The 19,529-nt window shown below is 40.1% G+C and overlaps 1 protein-coding gene across 3 annotated transcripts in view; it reads left to right on the top strand.

Moving 5' to 3' along the window:
* Positions 1–19,529, top strand: part of LDLRAD3 (low density lipoprotein receptor class A domain containing 3) — a 277,401-nt gene that overhangs the window by 142,408 nt on the left and 115,464 nt on the right. For all 3 annotated transcript variants that reach the window (XM_060261850.1, XM_060261849.1, XM_060261848.1), the window contains exon 3: positions 14,270–14,395. In XM_060261850.1, the coding sequence (XP_060117833.1) occupies positions 14,270–14,395 (126 nt within the window). The remainder of the gene's footprint in view (positions 1–14,269; positions 14,396–19,529) is intronic.

Genomic DNA, 19,529 nt, shown 5'->3' with positions numbered 1-19,529 from the left:
TTTTCTACCAGCATCTCTCTAGACATATTCCAGCCCTCATTAGGTTAGTGAGATCTATTGTAAATCACATGGCTGGCATCTGCCCCATTCAAGAATCTTATGTGATTTGTTTAAAAAAGAACAGTGAGCTTCTTCCTTCAGTTTGCCTCCCTGATTGTGCAAATTGTTAGGAACCAAATAGGCGGTGTTGCTTTCATAGACCTGATCTTTAATAGACTTGGCAGGTCTCTGAGAGTCCTTTCCTTGTTGTGTTGCATCTACTTATGCATTTTGCTTGACCTCTGCAGCAGACTTGCCTGTGGATTTTCAGTAATTACTAGTCCCTATCAGTCTGCAGAGCAGAAAGGGCAGTAACTAGGAGAAACCCTGAAGTATTAATGAATTTTTCCTAAGATTTATCCCATTTCTAATATAATGGCTTGCTAAATCAAAACACAATGGTTTTTCGTCATCTGCCCAGCATGAGAAAGCCAAGATTGGTTACCAATTTAGGAGGCAAATTTTCTTGGAAGAGTTAAAACTTGATTCATAGGCAACCTTTGAAAATTGTTTTGTTACTTGCAAGTTGAAAATTTACAAGTTCCAAAGGGGTCCCCAGGAGATAAGCTGCTATCTGCATCACTGGAAGACAACCATGCTCTGACTGTAATGCTTTTATAGGGGTGAGGCCAGATAGCCTGCCCTGATTTACTAAGAAGTGTGATAAGGTGGCATCTCATGACACAAAATAGGTCACTCTTCTGCTGGCATATGGAGAACTTCCCCGGTCTTGCTTACAGCGGAAATGGTTTATTTACTTATTTATTTTTTTGAGAATGAATAAAAATTGGTTTTTAGCAAAACAGAATAGATTGAAACAGATGTGAAGCTTGAGGCTAAACTAGATGTGACATGAAATTGCATGCATCTTTCCCAGAATTTTTAAATAATCAGAAGCAGCTTCAGATGGATGTGTGCTTAAGCCGAAGAACAGCAGGAGGATAAAGTGGGGGAGCAGCTGCTGAATGCTGTTCGCTTTTCAGAGTTGTTTCTCTGCTCAAAACTGCTGGCCAAGCTGCTTTTGTCCCCTTAGAAGAAAAATTATAGGCACTCCATTTATTTCTTTCATCACTAGAACAAATGGAGTGGAGCTGATTACAAGCAGAAAGTGTTTAGACCTGTTCCCTGCTGTTCTTCTATCCACCACGCTGCTTCCTGAGATGACTTTTGGTTTTCCATTGGAAAAAGGATGCCCGTCATTACCTTTGCATCTAGTCTGGACTCTAGTATCCAATTGCCTGTTAATTTTGTGTTTTCCAATATTATCCTATATTTGATAAAATATTTGTGGAATAATAATCAGGGGCGACCCAACACCCCATGGGGCCCTAAGCAGACTCACTGCCTGGCACCCCCCAAAGCACCCCCACACCGCCCCCCACAGCTCTGAGCTCACTGTGCCTCCTCCCTGCTGCACAACCTCCTCCTCCCCTTCCCTCCCTTCTCCACCCCATGTCGATTTCAGTGCCGGAACTGGCTCTAGCACTGTGTTCCAGGTATCTAACCCCCCTCCCACCAATGATCACTCACTTGGTGAGTAAAGCCTGCGAGGCCTCGCTTGCAGTCTGTCAGGACCATCATTCTAAAAGGGTGGCTCTGCTGCCACTGACTCCTCCCCTCGACACTTCCTAGGTGGGAGAGGAGTCAGCAGCAGCAGGGTGAGGCCCCAAGGTGCAGTTTTACCCACTGAGCGAGTGATCGGTGAGGTGGGGGGCTTTAGATAGCCGGAACGTGGCGCTAGAGCTGGTTCCAGAATTGAAATCAACATGGGGTGGGGAAGGGAGGGAGGGGGAGAAGGCGCGGTGGGGAGGGGGGAGGCGAAGGGAATGGAGGGGCGGGTGGCGGCAGCGGTGGTGGCGGGCGGCAGTAGCAGCTGGTGGATGGAGGAGGCAGGCGAACTAGGTGCTTGCCTGGGACACCGGGAGGGGGTGGGAAGCCCAATTTGGCACCCCCACCCTCCCAGTGCCCTAGGCAACCACCTAGTTTGCCTAGTGGGTGAGCCGGCCCTGATGATAAGTCAGACACTGGAATAAGTGAGACATGGGGATCTCACTCACTTCATTAGAAGATTCTTTTAACAATTAACTGTATGAGAATATGCTGGAGACTTGAATCCAGTTTCAAATCCCCACTTTGCCATAGAAGCAGAGTGAACTTGGACCAGTCACATGCTCTCAGTCTAACCTATCTGACAGGTTTGTTGTGAGAGTAAAATGGAGAATAGATCAATATAAAGTGAGAGTAAAATGGAGAAGAAGAGAACAATATAAAGTGCTTTGGGCCCCAGTGGGGAGAAAGGTGTGGTATACAAATGAGTGTCTCAAGCGCCCTGACCTAGATGGCCCAGCCTAGCCCAGTTTTCTCAGATCTGATCAGTACTTGAATAGGAGAACACCAAGGAAGCCCAGGATTGCTATGCAGAGACAGACAATGACAAACCACTTCTGTTTGTCTCGTTTTGAAAATTCTACAGGGTTGCCATAAGTCAGCTGGAACTCATGGCAGTTTTTACCACCAGTGTCTCACATACAAGCAATATGCCTAAGGAAGCTGAGTGTGACAGAGTTGTAGTAGAAGCGCCCACTGGGTAACTCTGGTCAGACCAGTCTCAGTGGCAGTTCTAAGGAAGACACTCACACAGACAGCCGGTTCAACAAACTGTATTGGGTTCAGGCAGATATCAGAGTCAAGAAGCAATCCAATAGTCATACACTTGCATCCAATAAAGCCAGGCAGAAGTACAGATACACAGTCCAAGAGATTAGTCAATACACAGTCCACAGTCATCAATTCCAATATCCACCCAACAGTATGCCACGCTATAGCCATCCTTTCCTATCCCACACTGAACAGGTAGCAGGCTTCTGCATTTCAAGTCGCCTTAGCCAATCCCATTCCAAATTGGTTAATGGCTCACACCTGATGACACTATAGCACCTGTACTCAAGGATGACACAATCCTTTGGCAATTCCGATTCACCTTAAAGTAATAGGACACTGACATTCTCCCACATTGGAAAATCCTTGATACATACATTTCACATTTTACTTAATCCCAAGTAGTAGACAATTCTCCTTGTGTTTATTTGCAGCTTGCACCTTGGTGAGTGCATCAGCCAAATTTGTGCTTGTTTCACAGTACTCTAACTAACAGCCCCTCAGATACACACTGTTTCACAATATAGAAACGCACATCTGTGTGCTTAGAACGACCCTTCACTCCTAGCGATGAAGCTAGTTGGATTGCAGCCTGATTATCCTCCTTCACTACAATGGGATGGATAATCTGCACACCCAGATCTGATAGCAGCTGTTTAAACCATGTCAGCTCTGTGCACAAATTACTCAGCGCTGCAAATTCAGCCTCGCAGGTTGATAATGCAACATGTTTCTGTTTGGTTGACTTCCAGCCTACTAGTGTTTCACCCAGAAATGCAGCAATTCCTGATGTGGATTGCCTAGTACCTGGATCAGTAGCAAAACTGGCATCAGCATAAGCGGATAAAGTAAGATTTCCTTTTGGTGTTACATACAAACACATGTCCATGGTTTGTTTTAGGTATCTTAGAACATGTTTTGCCGCTAACCAATGCTTTTGCTGAGGTTGCGATGTTGCCCTGGCTAATAGGTTGCTGGCCATAGCTATATCTGGCCTGACCAATTAGCCAGATACATGAGGCTGCCGATAAGGGATTGATAAATCTCCTTATCAAACATAGGGCTGTCTGAATCATCCCTTTCATATTCCAAAGTCATAGGGCTGCTCACTCCTTTGCATTGCTCCATGCCATACTGCTTAAGGAGCTGAGCAATCTTTGCTCTCTGTGACACTTTAAATCCCCCGGGTACCTGTTGGATTTCAAGACCGACATAATGTCTTATCTGTCCCAGGTCCCTTACAGTAAATTTACTGTTTAAAGTATCTATCACATTTTTCATCACAGTATCAAACTTGCAAATAATAGCTAAATCATCAACAAAAATCAGAATCATACATTTTTGCTCCCCCTTCCTCTTTATGAATACACATGGGTCTGCAATCCCCTGCTTGAATCCTAGCTGTTTAAGGGTTGCAGTTAGATGTTGGCACCATTCGAAACCCGATTGCTTTAATCCATAAAGAGACTTTTTAAGTAACCAACAGTTAGAATTAACATTTGGAACACCTGGTGGTTTCTTAAGATAGATTTCGTGTCTTAGGGGTGCATGTAGATATGCTGTTTTGATATCTAAATGTCTTACAGAGCAACCTTGCTTTGCAGCAAGAATCAACGCACATAATAGGGAACTTGACCGCAATGTTGGTGCAAATGTCTCGTCATAGTCACTGCTCTTCTGTGCAAAGCCCTGGGCAACAAGACGTGCTTTGTATTGCACTTTACCATCAGCACCACTCTTGATCTTAAACACCCAGCGAAAGCCAATAAGTTTTTGTCCAGGTGGTAGTTGTGCCTCTTCAAAAACTTGCAGCTGCTGTAATGATTCAAGCTCAGACTGCATTGCCTCTTGCCAGCCAGTTTGTTCTTCTTCAGGTAACTGACGTATCCCCTCATAACTTGAGGGCTCCAAGGATACGTGACATGCAGTACCTGGTACATACCAGTCAGGCTGCCGCCGCTCTCGAGTAGACCTGCGCAAAGTTTGTTCAGCAGTAGTCTCTCCTGACACAGGCTGTTCTGTTGACACATTTTGCTGCAGACTTGCAGCCAGAGATTTAGGAGTTAACAGCCTCTCCTCTGTCTCCACTTTCACTCCCCCGTTGCTAGGCAACATACTCCCCCCTCCGACCTTGGGGGTTTGCCTCTCAGGACTGTCAGTATTTGGCTGGAAAAAAATATATGGGACTTGTAATGCGATCCCATCCTACTGATCTCTCCATAAAGTTAGCAAAACTGCTGGATACTATTTGCTTTTCATTAGCAAAACCAAAACGATATGCCTTATGATTGTTCTGGTAGCCAAAAAATATCATCTTTTTGGCTTTATCATGCCCCTTCCTTCTCATCTGACTGGGCACGTTCACATATGCAGGGATACCAAATGTTCTCACATGATCAAGTGATGGTTTTCTCCCATACCATACACTTGCAGGAATCTGTCCTGTAGCAGATGACCAAATTAGATTCAGATTGTGGGAAGCACACATAAAGCTCTTGCCCCAGTAGTGCTTTGGCAAGTTACTGTCCTTCAACATACAAAACGCCATATTCTGTAATGTTTGGCTATGTCTTTCACAGAATGCATTATGTTGTGGCCGATATGGAGCTGTGAGTCTCTGCTTGATTCCATTCCTCTGGAATAGCCTCTCCATCTTTTGATTTACAAATTCCCCGCCTCTATCACTGACAACACACTTTGGCAACTTCCCCGTTTTCCTCTGCACAAACCGGAGCCAGTTAGATACAGCTTGGTAGGTATCTGCTTTGGATCTAAGGAGAAAACAAAATCCATACCTGCTGTAGTGGTCTTCTATAGATAGAACGTATTTAGCTCCTCCAAGGCTTGCTGGAAACGGCCCCATTAAATCCATGAATACCACATCTAGATTTTCCTTGCTCTGGAAATTGCCTGGGGTTCTCACGGCAGTAGATTTAGATTTCACAGCCTTACAGATATCACAATCAACATAGGATCGACATGGCTTCAGCTTTACTCCTGCTGACAGTTGCAAAGTCTTTTGCACTGCACGAAAGTTTGCATGTCCGAGACGTCTATGCTAAATATGTATGCACTCATCATGGGGGGGTACATTTGCATATACTGCCTGCACACACTTCTCCGTTCCTAAGAGATAGAGGTCTCCTTGCAGATGTGCTCTCACAGACAGACCTTCAGCACTACTGGCGCAGTCAGCCGCTGTGAAAGACACTAGAAAACCTTGTTGAGTCAAAGATGATACAGATAGTAAATTATACTTCAAATTAGGCACATATAGCATTTCCAGTTCTCTTTCTAGGCTTGCCATATACACAGTTCCTCTGCCAGTCACTTTTGCACAAATGTCATCAGCCAGCGACACGCATTGGCCTTTCACAGGAGTAAAAGTCTTAAATAGTTGTTTGTCCTTGGCAATGTGCATGAACGCACCACTGTCAATTAAGAACAGGTGAGCACTAAGGAAGGAATGTTCATTGATTATTACATTAACACACTCACCTCTGGAGTTATTTTTAGTCTTTTTGCCCTTATTTACATTGCATTGTTTCAGCAAATGAGTTGTGCTGCCACACCTGTAGCACTTACGCACCGCATATGCCTTTGCAGCGTCATGCTCATGCTTGGCTTTTTTAATACTCTCCCAAGGCATTCTTGTTACTTGTAGAATGTGCTGGAGTCTCCCGGAGTTGGGCATTTCCCCATCTTCTCATGTCCTCATTCAACAAACGGTGGGTAACGTTAGATAAAGTTATCTCTGTTTGAGGCACCACATGCAGGTTTGCCACAAATTGGTCAAAACTTTCATCCAATGAACATAAAACGATGTAGGCTTGCTGTAAGGAAGAAAAATTTACCTCCTTCTCTTGGAGCTCAGCCAGAGTTCGTTTCATGAATTCCAAGTGTTGCATCATATCACCACCTGGCTGCAGACATGCTCTCAATAGTTTTTGCATCAGATATATCTAAGAGCCGACATTTTCTCGCACATATATTGCTTTTAAAGCGTCCAAGCAACTTTTGGCACTTTTGGTACCTTTGATATGGACCAGCTGCGAATCTTCCAGGGTTAGCCCAATTAAGGATAGAGCTTTCTCATCATTCCTGCGGAATTTAACAATCAACTCAGCGTCATTCTCGGCATGTAGAGCTGATATATCAGGCGGGTCAGCCACCGTCTCTGACAGGCCCTGGAATTTTAACAGCATTGTGACTTTCTCTGCCCATGTATTGTAATTGCCTCCATTCAGCTTAGTTATCAGGAAACCAGAAGCATTTACATTGGACTCCATAGTGTAGACCTAGGACAAAGACAAACTGCCACCAGCCACACCCACAGCTGCTGCTACCTTACTCACGAGCAATCTTTCTCCTCAGAACACTGAAGCACCGGAATGGTCAGGGAGGACACCCAGGTAGGTCACTCTGGGCCCATAACCGATGACAGAGTTGTAGTAGAAGTGCACACTGGGTAACTCTGGTCAGACCAGTCTCAGTTGCAGTTCTAAGGAAGACACTCACACAGACAGCTGGTTCAACAAACTGTATTGGGTTCAGGCAGATATCAGAGTCAAGAAGCAGTCCAATAGTCATGCACTTACATCCAATAGAGCCAGGCAGAAGTACAGATACACAGTCCAAGAGATTAGTCAATACACAGTCCACAGTTATCAATTCCAATATCCATCTAACAGTATGCCACACTATATCCGTCCTTTCCTACCTCACACTGAACAGGTAGCAGGCTATTGCATTTCAAGTTGCCTTAGCCAATGCCATTCCAAACTGGTTAATGGCTCACACCTGACGACACTATAGCACCTGTACTCAACGATGACACAATCCTTTGGCAGTTCCAATTCACCTTAAAGTAATAGGACACTGACAGAGTGCTCTCCCCAGCACCCTTTTTTTCTTTAGTGAAATGTTTCTTATGTGATTTGCAATGAAAAGTGAGTTAAAATACTATTTCCAAATTAGGCTATGATTTTTTTTAAATAAAAAAAATTCTGCTGTTGATGTTCCTTGGAAAATCTAACTAAATGAGCAGAAAGAACTTTATGGACTTACTTTCCCTTAGCAGTTGTGTTGCTGTTTCACATTAAAAGATGCTTTTTAAAGGCCAACTGATTCTCCCAAGCTGTCTGAGACATCAGATAAATCATGTCATTTGGTACTGATTTAAGCTCAGAATTAATGTCTCTGTAGGGAAACTGTTGGAGTTGGGCACAGCTATTCTTGGCAGATAAATGGTTAAGCATTCATTTGTGACAGTGAAGCATTGCAGTTCTCTTCCTATGATCCAGAACCTGTTCATTGTGGTTGCTACTGTGTAATAGCTACCAAGGTTGTAATCAGTCAAATATATCATCATTATTTGTCATCCTGCTGAAAGCGGTACAGCCTTTGCTTGTTCTGTGTGATTCTCACTCAAGGATATCCTGAGGCAACAGTCCTGAGTGTAAAGGTTCTGATAATGTTAATGTATACTGGTTTATTTATAACGGTGATTAATACATGATGTCTAGCCTAACATCTGTTTTGGTGAAGTCCTGCAGTAACATCTCAGGAGAATATTTTAGCATCATTTTCCTAGGTCTCTGGAATATTATGAGCCCTAACAGCTAGAAAATTCTTAATGTCCTTTACACATCCTATTTGGAAGTCCTGCTTTTGAAACAGATTCTCTTCTCTTATCTTAGTATCTAGAGTTAGCTATCTGACCACTCAAAAAAGACCTGATCAATTGGGTAGTCAAATATTATATAGCACTTACTTTATTTAGACCAAAAAAAGAGAGATGTTCTAGCTATTAAGAGAGTAGGTGCTTTGCTTATTATAAAAACAAATAACTATTATTGTAAAACAAAGGAATAAGTTTTTTAAAAAATTGTAATTATTATAACTTATGATTGTTAGATATTTATGAAAATTGATTAACTGAGCACTTTTTTGGACTTGATCCCAGGACACTGGATTCAGCCTACAAAAATGTTAAAATAGAAAATGGTATTTTTTTTTAATGTGGTCTTTTTTGGAGACATTAGTTGTTACAACAAGTAACCAGTAAGAGAAATCTTGGTATTCTGATTGGTTTGTCCCTGTCAGCTGGCTAATGTCCAAACACCCTTGCTAACATATGTTACCATAACAAACAATTTAAATGGGTGAGCTGCTACCTATATAGGCTGTATTCAGACATCTTGGCAAATCACAATTTGTTTAAAATGCCGTGTATTGCACAAACTTTTGCTAATCTATGAGCCATAGACTAGGACCTAATGCTGTTGCACAGGGCCTATAAGAGAGAGATATTCCATCAGGCCTATGGTTGAGGACAGCAGTGAACAACACCAAGCCTGGCCTCCTTTATCTTTCACCTCTTTGCCCTTCTAAGGGGTAGGTTACAAATTTTCGACACCTTCTGGAATAGTTTGATTGTTGTTTAAATTTCTAATCTGTTTTTAATGACTATTGGAGTGACAGAGTGTAGTTATTGAATGTTGTGAACCGCCCTGAGCCCTACTTGGGAGAGGGCAGCCTAGAAATAAATGTAAATAAAACAAAATAAATAAATAGGTAACAGACTAAACTATAGCTGTTTGTAAACTCCAGTGAGTCTGCTGTTACTTTTCTGCCTCTAAGCAGAATCTTCTGGTGTTATTGTAGGCTCCCTTAAGTGGCTTGATTATTGGCAAAATGATTGCTATTGATTGGCCTCAATATATGAGCAGAAAGACAGCTTACAAATAAAATCATCATAAATTATCATAAAAACAAATGAGCTATTAAAACACCATATTAAAAGGGAGTATGCTCTTTATGGGGAGAAGATGGGTTATGATTTGCTTTTGACGGCACTGGTGTTTTGTGTAGAATAATTTGTATTGTGTATATCACTGGCAAACTGAATAAATACAAGATTAAATTAATTATTCTTTCCCTACACTGCCTTTTTGAAATTTCGCTCAGGAGCCACTAGAGCCACACAGTCCTCAGTGATGATGACACTAGCATCAAGGGTTGTTTAGAAAGGAGGACAGAGCTAATTTTTTTCTGTTGCTCTCTGCAAATGACTCTGTATGCAGAAGGCAGGGTGGGCAGTGCTAGTCGCATACCAGGTAAACAAAGTTGGAGTCCAGTGGCACCTTTAAGACGAACAAAGTTTTATTCATGGTGTAAGCTTTTGTGTGCAAGTACACAAGTATCTGACGGAGTGTGCTTACACATGAAAGCTTATACCATGAATAAAACTTTGTTTGCCACTGGATTCAAATTTTGTTCTGCTGCTTTGGACCAACACAGCTACCCCACTTGAATTTACATACCAGGTATTTACTGTGATTTAAAATCTGGTTTAACACTCACTAACAGGTGTGGGTTTGGGTTTTTTGGGTTTTTTTGGCAGCCTGCATTTGGACATCACAATAACCTGGAGTTTAATCAAACTATTTTTTATTGTGATGGTTCAGTGTAGCTATATTTAGATTCTTGGCTTGTGGTTATATTCAAGAATTATAAAATAAGTGTCAAATGAAATATCTATGATAGGATAGTCAATCTGTAATTGTGGCTGTATACACTTCATGTCATGTGACTTGCCTTATTGTATTCTTTTAAAGAACATTGTAGCTGGAAAAACCTTAGAAGAGATGAAAAAGCAAGTTTTTTATATACTCTGAAATGTAGTAATATGTTCCACTGTTACTGAGGCAACAGTGTAGTGTTTGCATTTTCTCTAATAGAGCAGCCACCACTCAATTGCAACAGATTTCTTTTTATAGAGAAATTTTCCCCCTGGTGGAAGATGACTTGAACAAGGCCTCATAAAATAAACCACAGATGGAACAAATCATTGCATCATTTGGTTGTATTTAAAATGACTTGGTTATTGTTGTCTTCAGGAGAAAAAGAATTCTGTGGAAAACGTGCCTTTTGATAATAGTGCCTGAAAGGGAGATAAAATAAGGATTCAGATATTGATGCTCTGGTTTTGCTCGAAGGCCCAAGTGTCTGCCCCATTAGTGGATTTAAGTCTGCTTCTTTCTTCTTTGTTCCCTCCTGTACATCTGAGGGACATGAGCCCCCTTTCCTTCTCAGTACACATAAACTAGCTGTGAGTATCTCTGCCATCTGGAAAGCAGCTGTAATTCTGAGTGATCTCCAGCCCTCACCTGGAGATTGACAACAGTGGTTCCCCAGAAGAAATGTATGTCTCTATGACATTTTACCTCTCTGAAGTCCCACCCCTCCTCTTCCAGTCTTCACTCCTCAAATTCCCAGAAATTTTCCAGCCTGGAGGTGGCACATGCTGATTCACACTGGCTGTCATAGGGGGGCTGCTGCTGAACAGGAGCAAGCAGACAGTCCTAGTTAAGTCATGGCAATCAGGTGGCATCAAGTCACTGGATGTTGCCAGGTCTAGGGTAGCCAACCTCCAGGTGGAGCCTGAAGATCTCCTGGGATCACAACTGAACTCCAGACAACAGATCTCTCTCCTCATCCTGGAGAGAATAACTGCCTTGGAGGGTTGACTCTATGGCATTGTATACAGCTAAAGGCTCTCCCTTTACCAACAGAAGCAACATAGGTTGTCTAGCAACAGCCTCTGGCTAGCAGCTTCCCCAGTGGCCCAGTCCTTGTCTGTCCTGGGGTAAGGTTGAGGGAAGGGGAAATTACAGGTCAGTCAGTCTGACATCAATACCAGGAAAGTTGGTGGAAACTGCTATTAAAGAGAGAATTAGTAGGCACATTGATGGACAAAAGCTATTGAGGAAGACTCAGCATGAGTTCTATAAGGGAAGATCTTGTCTCATTAACCTGTTAGTATTCTTTGAGGAAGGAGGTGAGTAAACATGTGGACGGGGGGGGGGGCAATAGATGTTGATCTTGATTTTCAGAAAGCTTTTGATAAAGTTCCTAGGTAAGCTCAATAGTCATGGGGGTAAAAGGACAAGTCCTCTTGTGGATCAAAAACCGGCTAATTCATAGGAAACAGGGGAGGGACGGTGGCTCAGTGGTAGAGCATCTGCTTGGGAAGCAGAAGGTCCCAGGTTCAATCCCTGGCATCTCCAAAAAAGGGTTCAGGCAAATAGGTGTGAAAAAACCTCAGCTTGAGACCCTGGAGAGCTGCTGCCAGTCTGAGAAGACAATACTGACTTTGATGGACCAAAGGTCTGATTCAGGATAAGGCAGCTTCATATGTTCATATGTAAACAGAGAGTGAGTATAAATGGGCAGTTTTCACAGTGGAGGATGGTAAGCAGTGGGGTACTGCAGGTCTCAGTATTGAGTCCAATGCTTTTTAATTTTTTCGTTACTTATTTAGAGTTGGGAGTAAGCAGCGAAGTAGCTATGTTTGCGGATGACACTAAATTGTTCAGAGAGGTGAGAACCAGGGAGGATTGTGAAGATCTGTCATAGCCGGGCGAGTGGGTGTCATTGTGGCAAATGAGGTTCAACATGGCCAAGTGCAAAGTAATGCACATTGGAGCCAAAAAAAATTCCTATCTACAAATACATGTTGATGAGATGGGAGATCTTGGAGTCATAGTAGGTAACTTACTGAAAATGTCGAGACAGTATGCAGCTGTAATTAAAAAGGCCAGTGCTATGCTGGGGATTATTAGGAAGGGAATTGAAAACAAATCAGCTAGTATCATAATGCCTTTGTATAAATTGTGCAGTCTCGTTTGGAGTACTGTGTACAATTCTGGTCACCACACCTCAAAAAAGATATAGCATTGAAAAAAGTTCAGAAAAGGGCAACTAGAATGATTAAAGGGTTGGAACACTTTCCCTATGAAGAAAGATTAAGGCACTTGGGGATCTTTAGCTTGGAGAAACATTTACTGAGGGGTGACATGAACAAAGTTTACAACATTATGCATGGGATAGAGAAGGTAGAGAAAGAAGTATTTTTCTCCCTTTCTCACAATTCAAGAACTTGTGGACACTCAATGAAATTGCTGAGCAGTTGAGTTAGAATGAATAAGAGAAAGTACTTCTTCACCCAAAGAGTGATTAACAAATGCAGGGCTTTTTTGTGCAGGAATGCGCAGGTATGCAGTTCCAGCTTGGCTTGGCTTGGCGTCAGGGGTGTGTGGCCTAATATGCAAATGAGTTCCTGCTAAGGTTTTTCTACAAAAAGCCCTGCATAAAACAATGGTGATGTCGGGGGTGCACAAATGAGTTCCTGTTGGGCTTTTTCTACCAAAAAAGCCCTGAACACATGTAATTCACTGCCACAGGAGGTGGTGGCATCTACAAGCATAGATGGCTTCAAGAAGGGATTGGATAAACATATGGAACAGAGGTTCATCAGTGGATAATTAGCCACAGGGTAATCGATGGTACTCTCTGTAGGCAGTGACAGGCCCCAACGAAATCATGATCCAACCACTGCTATAGAGGAAGCTGGAGACCTGGACATCCCAGTAGCAGTCTGTAAGGCTGAGGGCTGTCAGCTGGTAAGGGCCAGAGGAAGAAGAAGATGGAGGAGGGAGATTGGGTCTGCTAACTTTAAAGTTTAGGAGGGAGAGCACAAGACAGACAGTGCTGAGAATGGGTATCCACCCTCCTTTCATCAATTTCAGAAAGAGGTGGGGCCAAACCCTGATTGGATCAAGGTAGGGGAGAAGGGTGGTATATAAAGGAGGCTTCCATACCAGGACAGGAAGAAAAAACTGGATTGAGTGCACAGGGCCGGAGAGTATGAAAGAGCAAGAATTAAGCTCATTTGGTGGAAAAGAAGAGGCTTTAAGATGCTCTAGGGAGGCCACTAGAGGTCTGTGACCCATGCTTGCCCTCTGTATGCCCACATGCTCTTTCTCTGTCACTCCCAATGTCAGTGATAGGAGACTGGAAGAAGGATATTCTTAGATGGCATTTACCCTTAGTCCTGAGAATATCCTGACTTCTGCTGTGGTTGCTGCTGCAGTTCTAATTTTTAATTAGCTGCAAGGCTGTGGAATAATGAAAACTGGAAAAGTGTCAATGCTTTGTCTTTTAAGGAGTAAATTCTGGGAAGTCATACATTTTGTTAGTGATGCTTCATTAATATGTCTTGTTCCGTGAACACAGTCATGATGGTTGGTGTCTCGGGTGCTCTTATCTTCTTTGTCCTATTCTTGCTATTTTTTCTAATCCATGTTGTGTCGTTTCTTATGCAATACTAGCTGATATCTTCCAGTTTAAAGGTGACAGTAAAAGTCAAAAGTTGAGATTTTATCAATTACTACCATCTTGCATTTCTTTTTGAAGTAAAAGCTCAATTCTAGGGAATTGTTTGGGGCTAAAAGATAAAGTAGAACATGTCATAAAATTTGAAATGGCCTGTGCACCAGTGTTGCAATTGTCAGATATCAGCCTGGCTTTGTTTTAGCAGCGTGTGTAACGAGCAAGCAGGTGGAAGTGGACTGGTGTATAAACTTATTGAACTGTTCTGTTACATTTCTAAGCTGTTTAACTGAGCAATGGAAGCATTTGAGAACTTTGTAACTCTTCTTGTTACAGCTTTCCTGATGGAGATGTCACCCTAATTCTTGCTGTTTCATTTTCTCCCCCCCCTACACAGCAAAAGCCAAATCTAAATGTGGCTCCACTTTCTTTCCCTGTGCAAGTGGAATTCACTGCATCATTGGTCGCTTTCGATGTAATGGGTTTGAAGATTGTCCTGATGGTAGTGATGAAGATAACTGTAGTAAGTATCTGCCCTCCTAAGAGAAGTAGTAGAAAAACTGAGTGCCTTATTTGTTGAGGGGATCTGCCTAAACTAGATTAAACCAATCCCCCAAAACAGGATTCCCCCCCACCCCCGCCCAAAACTGCCTGGGCCAATTCATTCCATAGGTGTTTAGAGTGGGTGGTTGTTTAGCTTTTGAGTAAGCACTTATACTGGGATCTAAATATGGTTAATTGTTGAACTCTAGTTGTCTCTTTCCTATAATGAATTAGCCTCATGTGCTGAGACCTTAGGAGCGCTTTCTTTTTATTCAGCTGTTTGGTGTGAAGTACAATTCTGATAACCCAAGCTCAAGTTCAGAAACACAATTCCCATTGTTGGCTTCTTACTGGGCTTTTCAGAAGCAAGCTGACATTTTACAGTCAGAAGCCTACCTCCTTAGAGTGTACTCTCCAGGACTTCTGCAGAATTGTGAAGGTTATATAGACCCCTGTGACTTCTCTGTTCTGCAGCTTGCTTTAAAATATCCTGTAATACTCCAGGTTACCAAGATGCTTTTGTTTGTAGCCAGCATTAAAATTTGAAGAGGGCTGTTGGTGAATAGGTGGAATTCAGAATCAAATTTCAAGACCTTCAACTTATTTTATATATTTTTTTTTATTTCACATGAGAAATGCATAGGGTTTTTAAGTTTTTATTTATTTATTTAGAATATTTCTGTGCTTTCTCTTCAGAGTCTTGATCAAGGATGCTTGCAATTAAAAACCGTAATGTAAAAAACAAGCCATTTGACAGAGGCAATATAAAAACTGTTCCATAAAACTGAACACACTGTTAAGAAACTGGCAAGATAAAACCCCTAACTAAAAGCCTGAGAAAAAAAGATGTGTTTTAGCCTGGTGCCTAAAGGAAAGGAAAGATAAATATCCATTAATATCATTCACATTACATTAACTTTAAGGATTATATAGATATGTTAGTCTTTATTGCTGTATTTTCTTTTTTCCTACCCCCTCCATTTTGTTTTTGATCATAAACTTACCTGTCCCATCGTCTAACTAGGTAGGCTTTATTTTTCCTTTTGTATCATCACAGTACTCCCTGTGGATTCTGGCTAGCAGAACTGCTGTCATGGCGATGAAGGAGTTGGAAAAAATCTCTGCTAGATATTCAGAGCCCTGGTGGAGTTTGCCAGAAAGCCTGTAAAAAGGATGCAATTTGCCCCTTAAAATTTACAAAGTCCAAATTTCACCTCTTCCTCCCTTCTTCTTCCAAGCTTTCTAGATTTCCATTTCCCACCTTCTGAATTTATTCTGTTTAACTGTAAATAGTGCTAAAAAGTGGGAAGGAATTTATTGTTTGGTCTACTTGCAGTTTTGAAAAAAGAGCACCATTGTCACAGACCTGCAGCATATACAATCAACACAGGAAGTACGTCAAGTATCGTGACATCTCTTTACCAGCGAAAATGAGATTTGGTGGCAAGTAAAGCAGGAAGTAACAGATGAAAAGCCTACTCTAGGACTATAATACCATAGAGAAACATTGGCGGCCATTGCAAGGAGGTTAAAATTAAAATAATATTTTTAAGGTGTTTGGGACATTAAAAATTGTTGGAAATAATTGAGGTGGTGATAAGAAGATAAATACTATTGGACATATTGTTTATAATGGACTTTAGAAGCCTTTAAAAATTTTTTAAAGGCCATTTTGAAGGATTTAAAAACTTTAAAAATTAATATCTCGGTCTGGGATGCTCTGAGGATGGCAAAATTAGGCTTGTTGTAAAAAGCAAGCTCTAATCTTTTGAACTTGATAGTCAAATTTGAAATTGGTGAGATCAAAAATTTTGGTGTTTTTAAATGTCGGAACACAAACAAACCCGTAGAAGGGCTGCTTCATTGGAAAAAAATGCAGGATCAATTAGAGGCAATGGAGGCCAGAATGATGAAAGGCATGAAAGAGAAGATAACTGCATCTAAAAAAGAAATTATAGAAGAGATTAAAAAAGATATGGAAGATCTCAGAAAGGAGACAGAGGAATCATCTAAGAAAGTGCAGGAGGTAGAAGGGAGAATGAAAGTACATGACTCCACCTTGTTGAAAATACAAGAAAAAGTGACAATCCATGACTGCAAATTGATGGAGACTCAGATACATCTGAGAGGAGTACCTGAAAAGGAAGATGGCGACTTGAAAGAATATATAATAAAAAATAATTGCAGAATTTTTAGAGGAAGATCCTGAAGAGACTAAAAATATGTATGATTACATGTATAGAGTGAACTCACTCTATGCAAAAAAAATTAATTTACCAAGAGATGTTGTCATAAGATATATGACAAAAGAAATGGTGGGGAAGATAATGAACAAAAACTTTGAAAAGACATTGATAGTGGGAGGCAGCAAAGTGAGAATTATGAAGGAGTTGCCAAGGCAAGTGATAAATGATAGAAGACCATATAGAAACTGTCAGAAAAATTACGGGACAATGAAATGAGGTTTAGATGGATAATACCAGAAGGTTTGAGCTTTGAACTTCAGGGGAAAAGAATCACAATTACAAATGAACAGAAACTGCATAGATTTTATGAAGAACATAAAGAATTTGCATCATGATGGATTACAAATTATTGTCTTGGAATGTAAATGGACTAAATTCACCACAAAAAAGAAGGGCAACGTTTCATTGGATTAAAAAGCAAAATTGTAATATAGTTGGTTTACAAGAAGTGCATATTAAACAAATATTACAAATTTTTATGGAATAAACAATTGGGACTTGAATTTTATTCATTGGCTGAACAGAAGAAAAGGGGAGTGATTTTTTATATTAAACAAGAATTGGAGCCAAAATTAGTGTTTAAAGATAAAGATGGAAGATTTGTAGCAGTAGAAATAATATTAAATGCAAAAAAACCTGTTGCTATTGGGACTGTATGCACCTAATGGTGCAAAGGATGCTTTTAAAAAAGACATTATACAACAATTTGATGAACTGACCTATGACCAAGTTTTGATAATGGGGGACTTTAATGGAACAATTAAGAATACACTGGACAGGTCTGGGGGAAAAATAATAATAAAGAAGGAAAATTGCCAAAGTCTTTTTTTGAATTGGTCAATCAAGAAAATTTGGAGGATATATGGAGGAAATTTAATCCTGAAGTGCGGGACTACACCTTTTCTTCAGCAAGACATAAAACTTTTTCTAGAATTGACATGTTGTGAGGCACTAAAGATTTAGGTCTTATAACAAGGAAAATAGAAATTTTACCTAAAATTGGAGCTGACCATAACCCAATAATGTGGATTACAAAATTGTCTAAGAAGTTGAGAAGATGGAGATTGAATGAAGATTTACTACAGAATAAAGAAATAGTGACATCTCTAGAAAATGAAACTAAAGCTTTCTTTCAAATGAATGACAAACAGGATATAAAATTTCAGACAGTCTGGGATGCCACTAAAACAATAATGAAAGGAATATTGATTATTTTGAATAATAAAGATAAGAGAGCAAAAGAAAAACAGTTGTTGGACATTCAAAATGAAATAAAGAAAAAAGAAGGGGAGTTAAGAAAAAGGTCAGGGAAAAAGAAAATTATAAGGGAAATTACAATACTACAAACGCAAATGAGACATTTGTTAAATAAAGAATTGGAATGGAACTTGAAAAGATTGCAGCAGAAATCTTTTAAGGGAGCAAATAAACTTGGAGAATATTTGGGTTGGCAACTGAAGAAAAAGAGAGAAAATAAAATTATTAATAAAATTGTGGTAGATGGAAGAGAGGTGGTTAGCCAAGAGGGAATAAAAAGAGAATTTTTTAAGTATTATGCCAAGTTGTTTGAAGGTGTTAAAATAAAGAAAGAAAAGATGCATGAGTATTTACAAAAGATAAAAATAGAACCCTTAACAGAAAATATGTGAAAAGTTTTGAATGATCCAACTGAAAAAAAAAGAAATTGAAGCAGCAATTAATGCAATGAAAAATGGAAAGGCACCTGGGCCAGAGGGATATACAGCTAAATATTTTAAAACCTTTAAAGAGGAGTTAATACCGAAATTGCAGAAGTTGATGAACATAATAAGAATAAAAGGGAAAATACTAAAAACATGGAAGGAAGCTCTTATTTCGTTGATTCCAAAGGAAGATAGAGATGTCACGAATGTAAAAAATTACAGACCAATTTCGCTATTAAATAATGATTATAAAATATATACAAGAATCTTGGCAGAATGGCTTAAACAACATTTGATAAATTTTATAAAGGAAGATCAAGCGGGGTTTCTTCCCAAAAGGCAAATGAGAGACTGTTGTAAATATTGTAGAATATTTCGAAAGACATCCAGAAAAGGAAGTAGCATTATTCTTTGCAGATGCAGAGAAAGCATTTGACAATTAAATTGGGACTTTATGTTTACAGTAATGGAGAAAATGGAGCTAGAAGAAAGCTTTATAAGAATGATAAAAGCAATATATACTGAACAACGTGCAAGGCTATGTATAAATGCAGATCTCACAGAAGATATGATAATTAGCAAAGGTACAAGACAAGGCTGTCTGCTTTCCCCACTGTTGTTTATAATGACTCTTGAAATATTACTGATGCAGATTCAAGAAGATAAAGAAATAGAAGGATTAAAAATAAAAGGATTTATTTACACATACAGAGCATTTGCAGATGATATAATGTTTATAAATGAAAATCCCATACAAGTTACACCTTTGTTGTTAGCCAAAATACAAGAATATGGGGAGATAGCAGAACTTTGTATTAACAAAGAAAAATCAAAATTTTTATGTAAAAATATGCAAACAAACAAGCAACAGACCTTGCAGAGTCTGACGGGCTGTGAAGTTACCTCCAAGGTATATTTGGGTGTGGAGATAACAATGAGATTATTGATTGTTTAAAAATAACTATGAGATGCTATGGCGTAAAATGAATGAAAATATGTAAAAATGGAATAAACTTAATTTGTCATTGCTGGGTAGAATAGCTGCAATTAAAATGAATATTCTACCAAGAATAATGTATTTGTTCCAAACTATTCCTATTGTGAAAGATAGTAATCAATTTGATAAATGGCGAAGAAAAATTTCAGAATTTGTGTGGGCTGGGAAGAAACAAAGGATTAAAATGAA

This window comes from Heteronotia binoei, chromosome 21 (assembly GCF_032191835.1).
Source record: "Heteronotia binoei isolate CCM8104 ecotype False Entrance Well chromosome 21, APGP_CSIRO_Hbin_v1, whole genome shotgun sequence".
Classification (NCBI taxonomy): Eukaryota; Metazoa; Chordata; class Lepidosauria; order Squamata; family Gekkonidae; genus Heteronotia; species Heteronotia binoei.
This window is presented reverse-complemented; position numbering and strand designations above follow the sequence as displayed.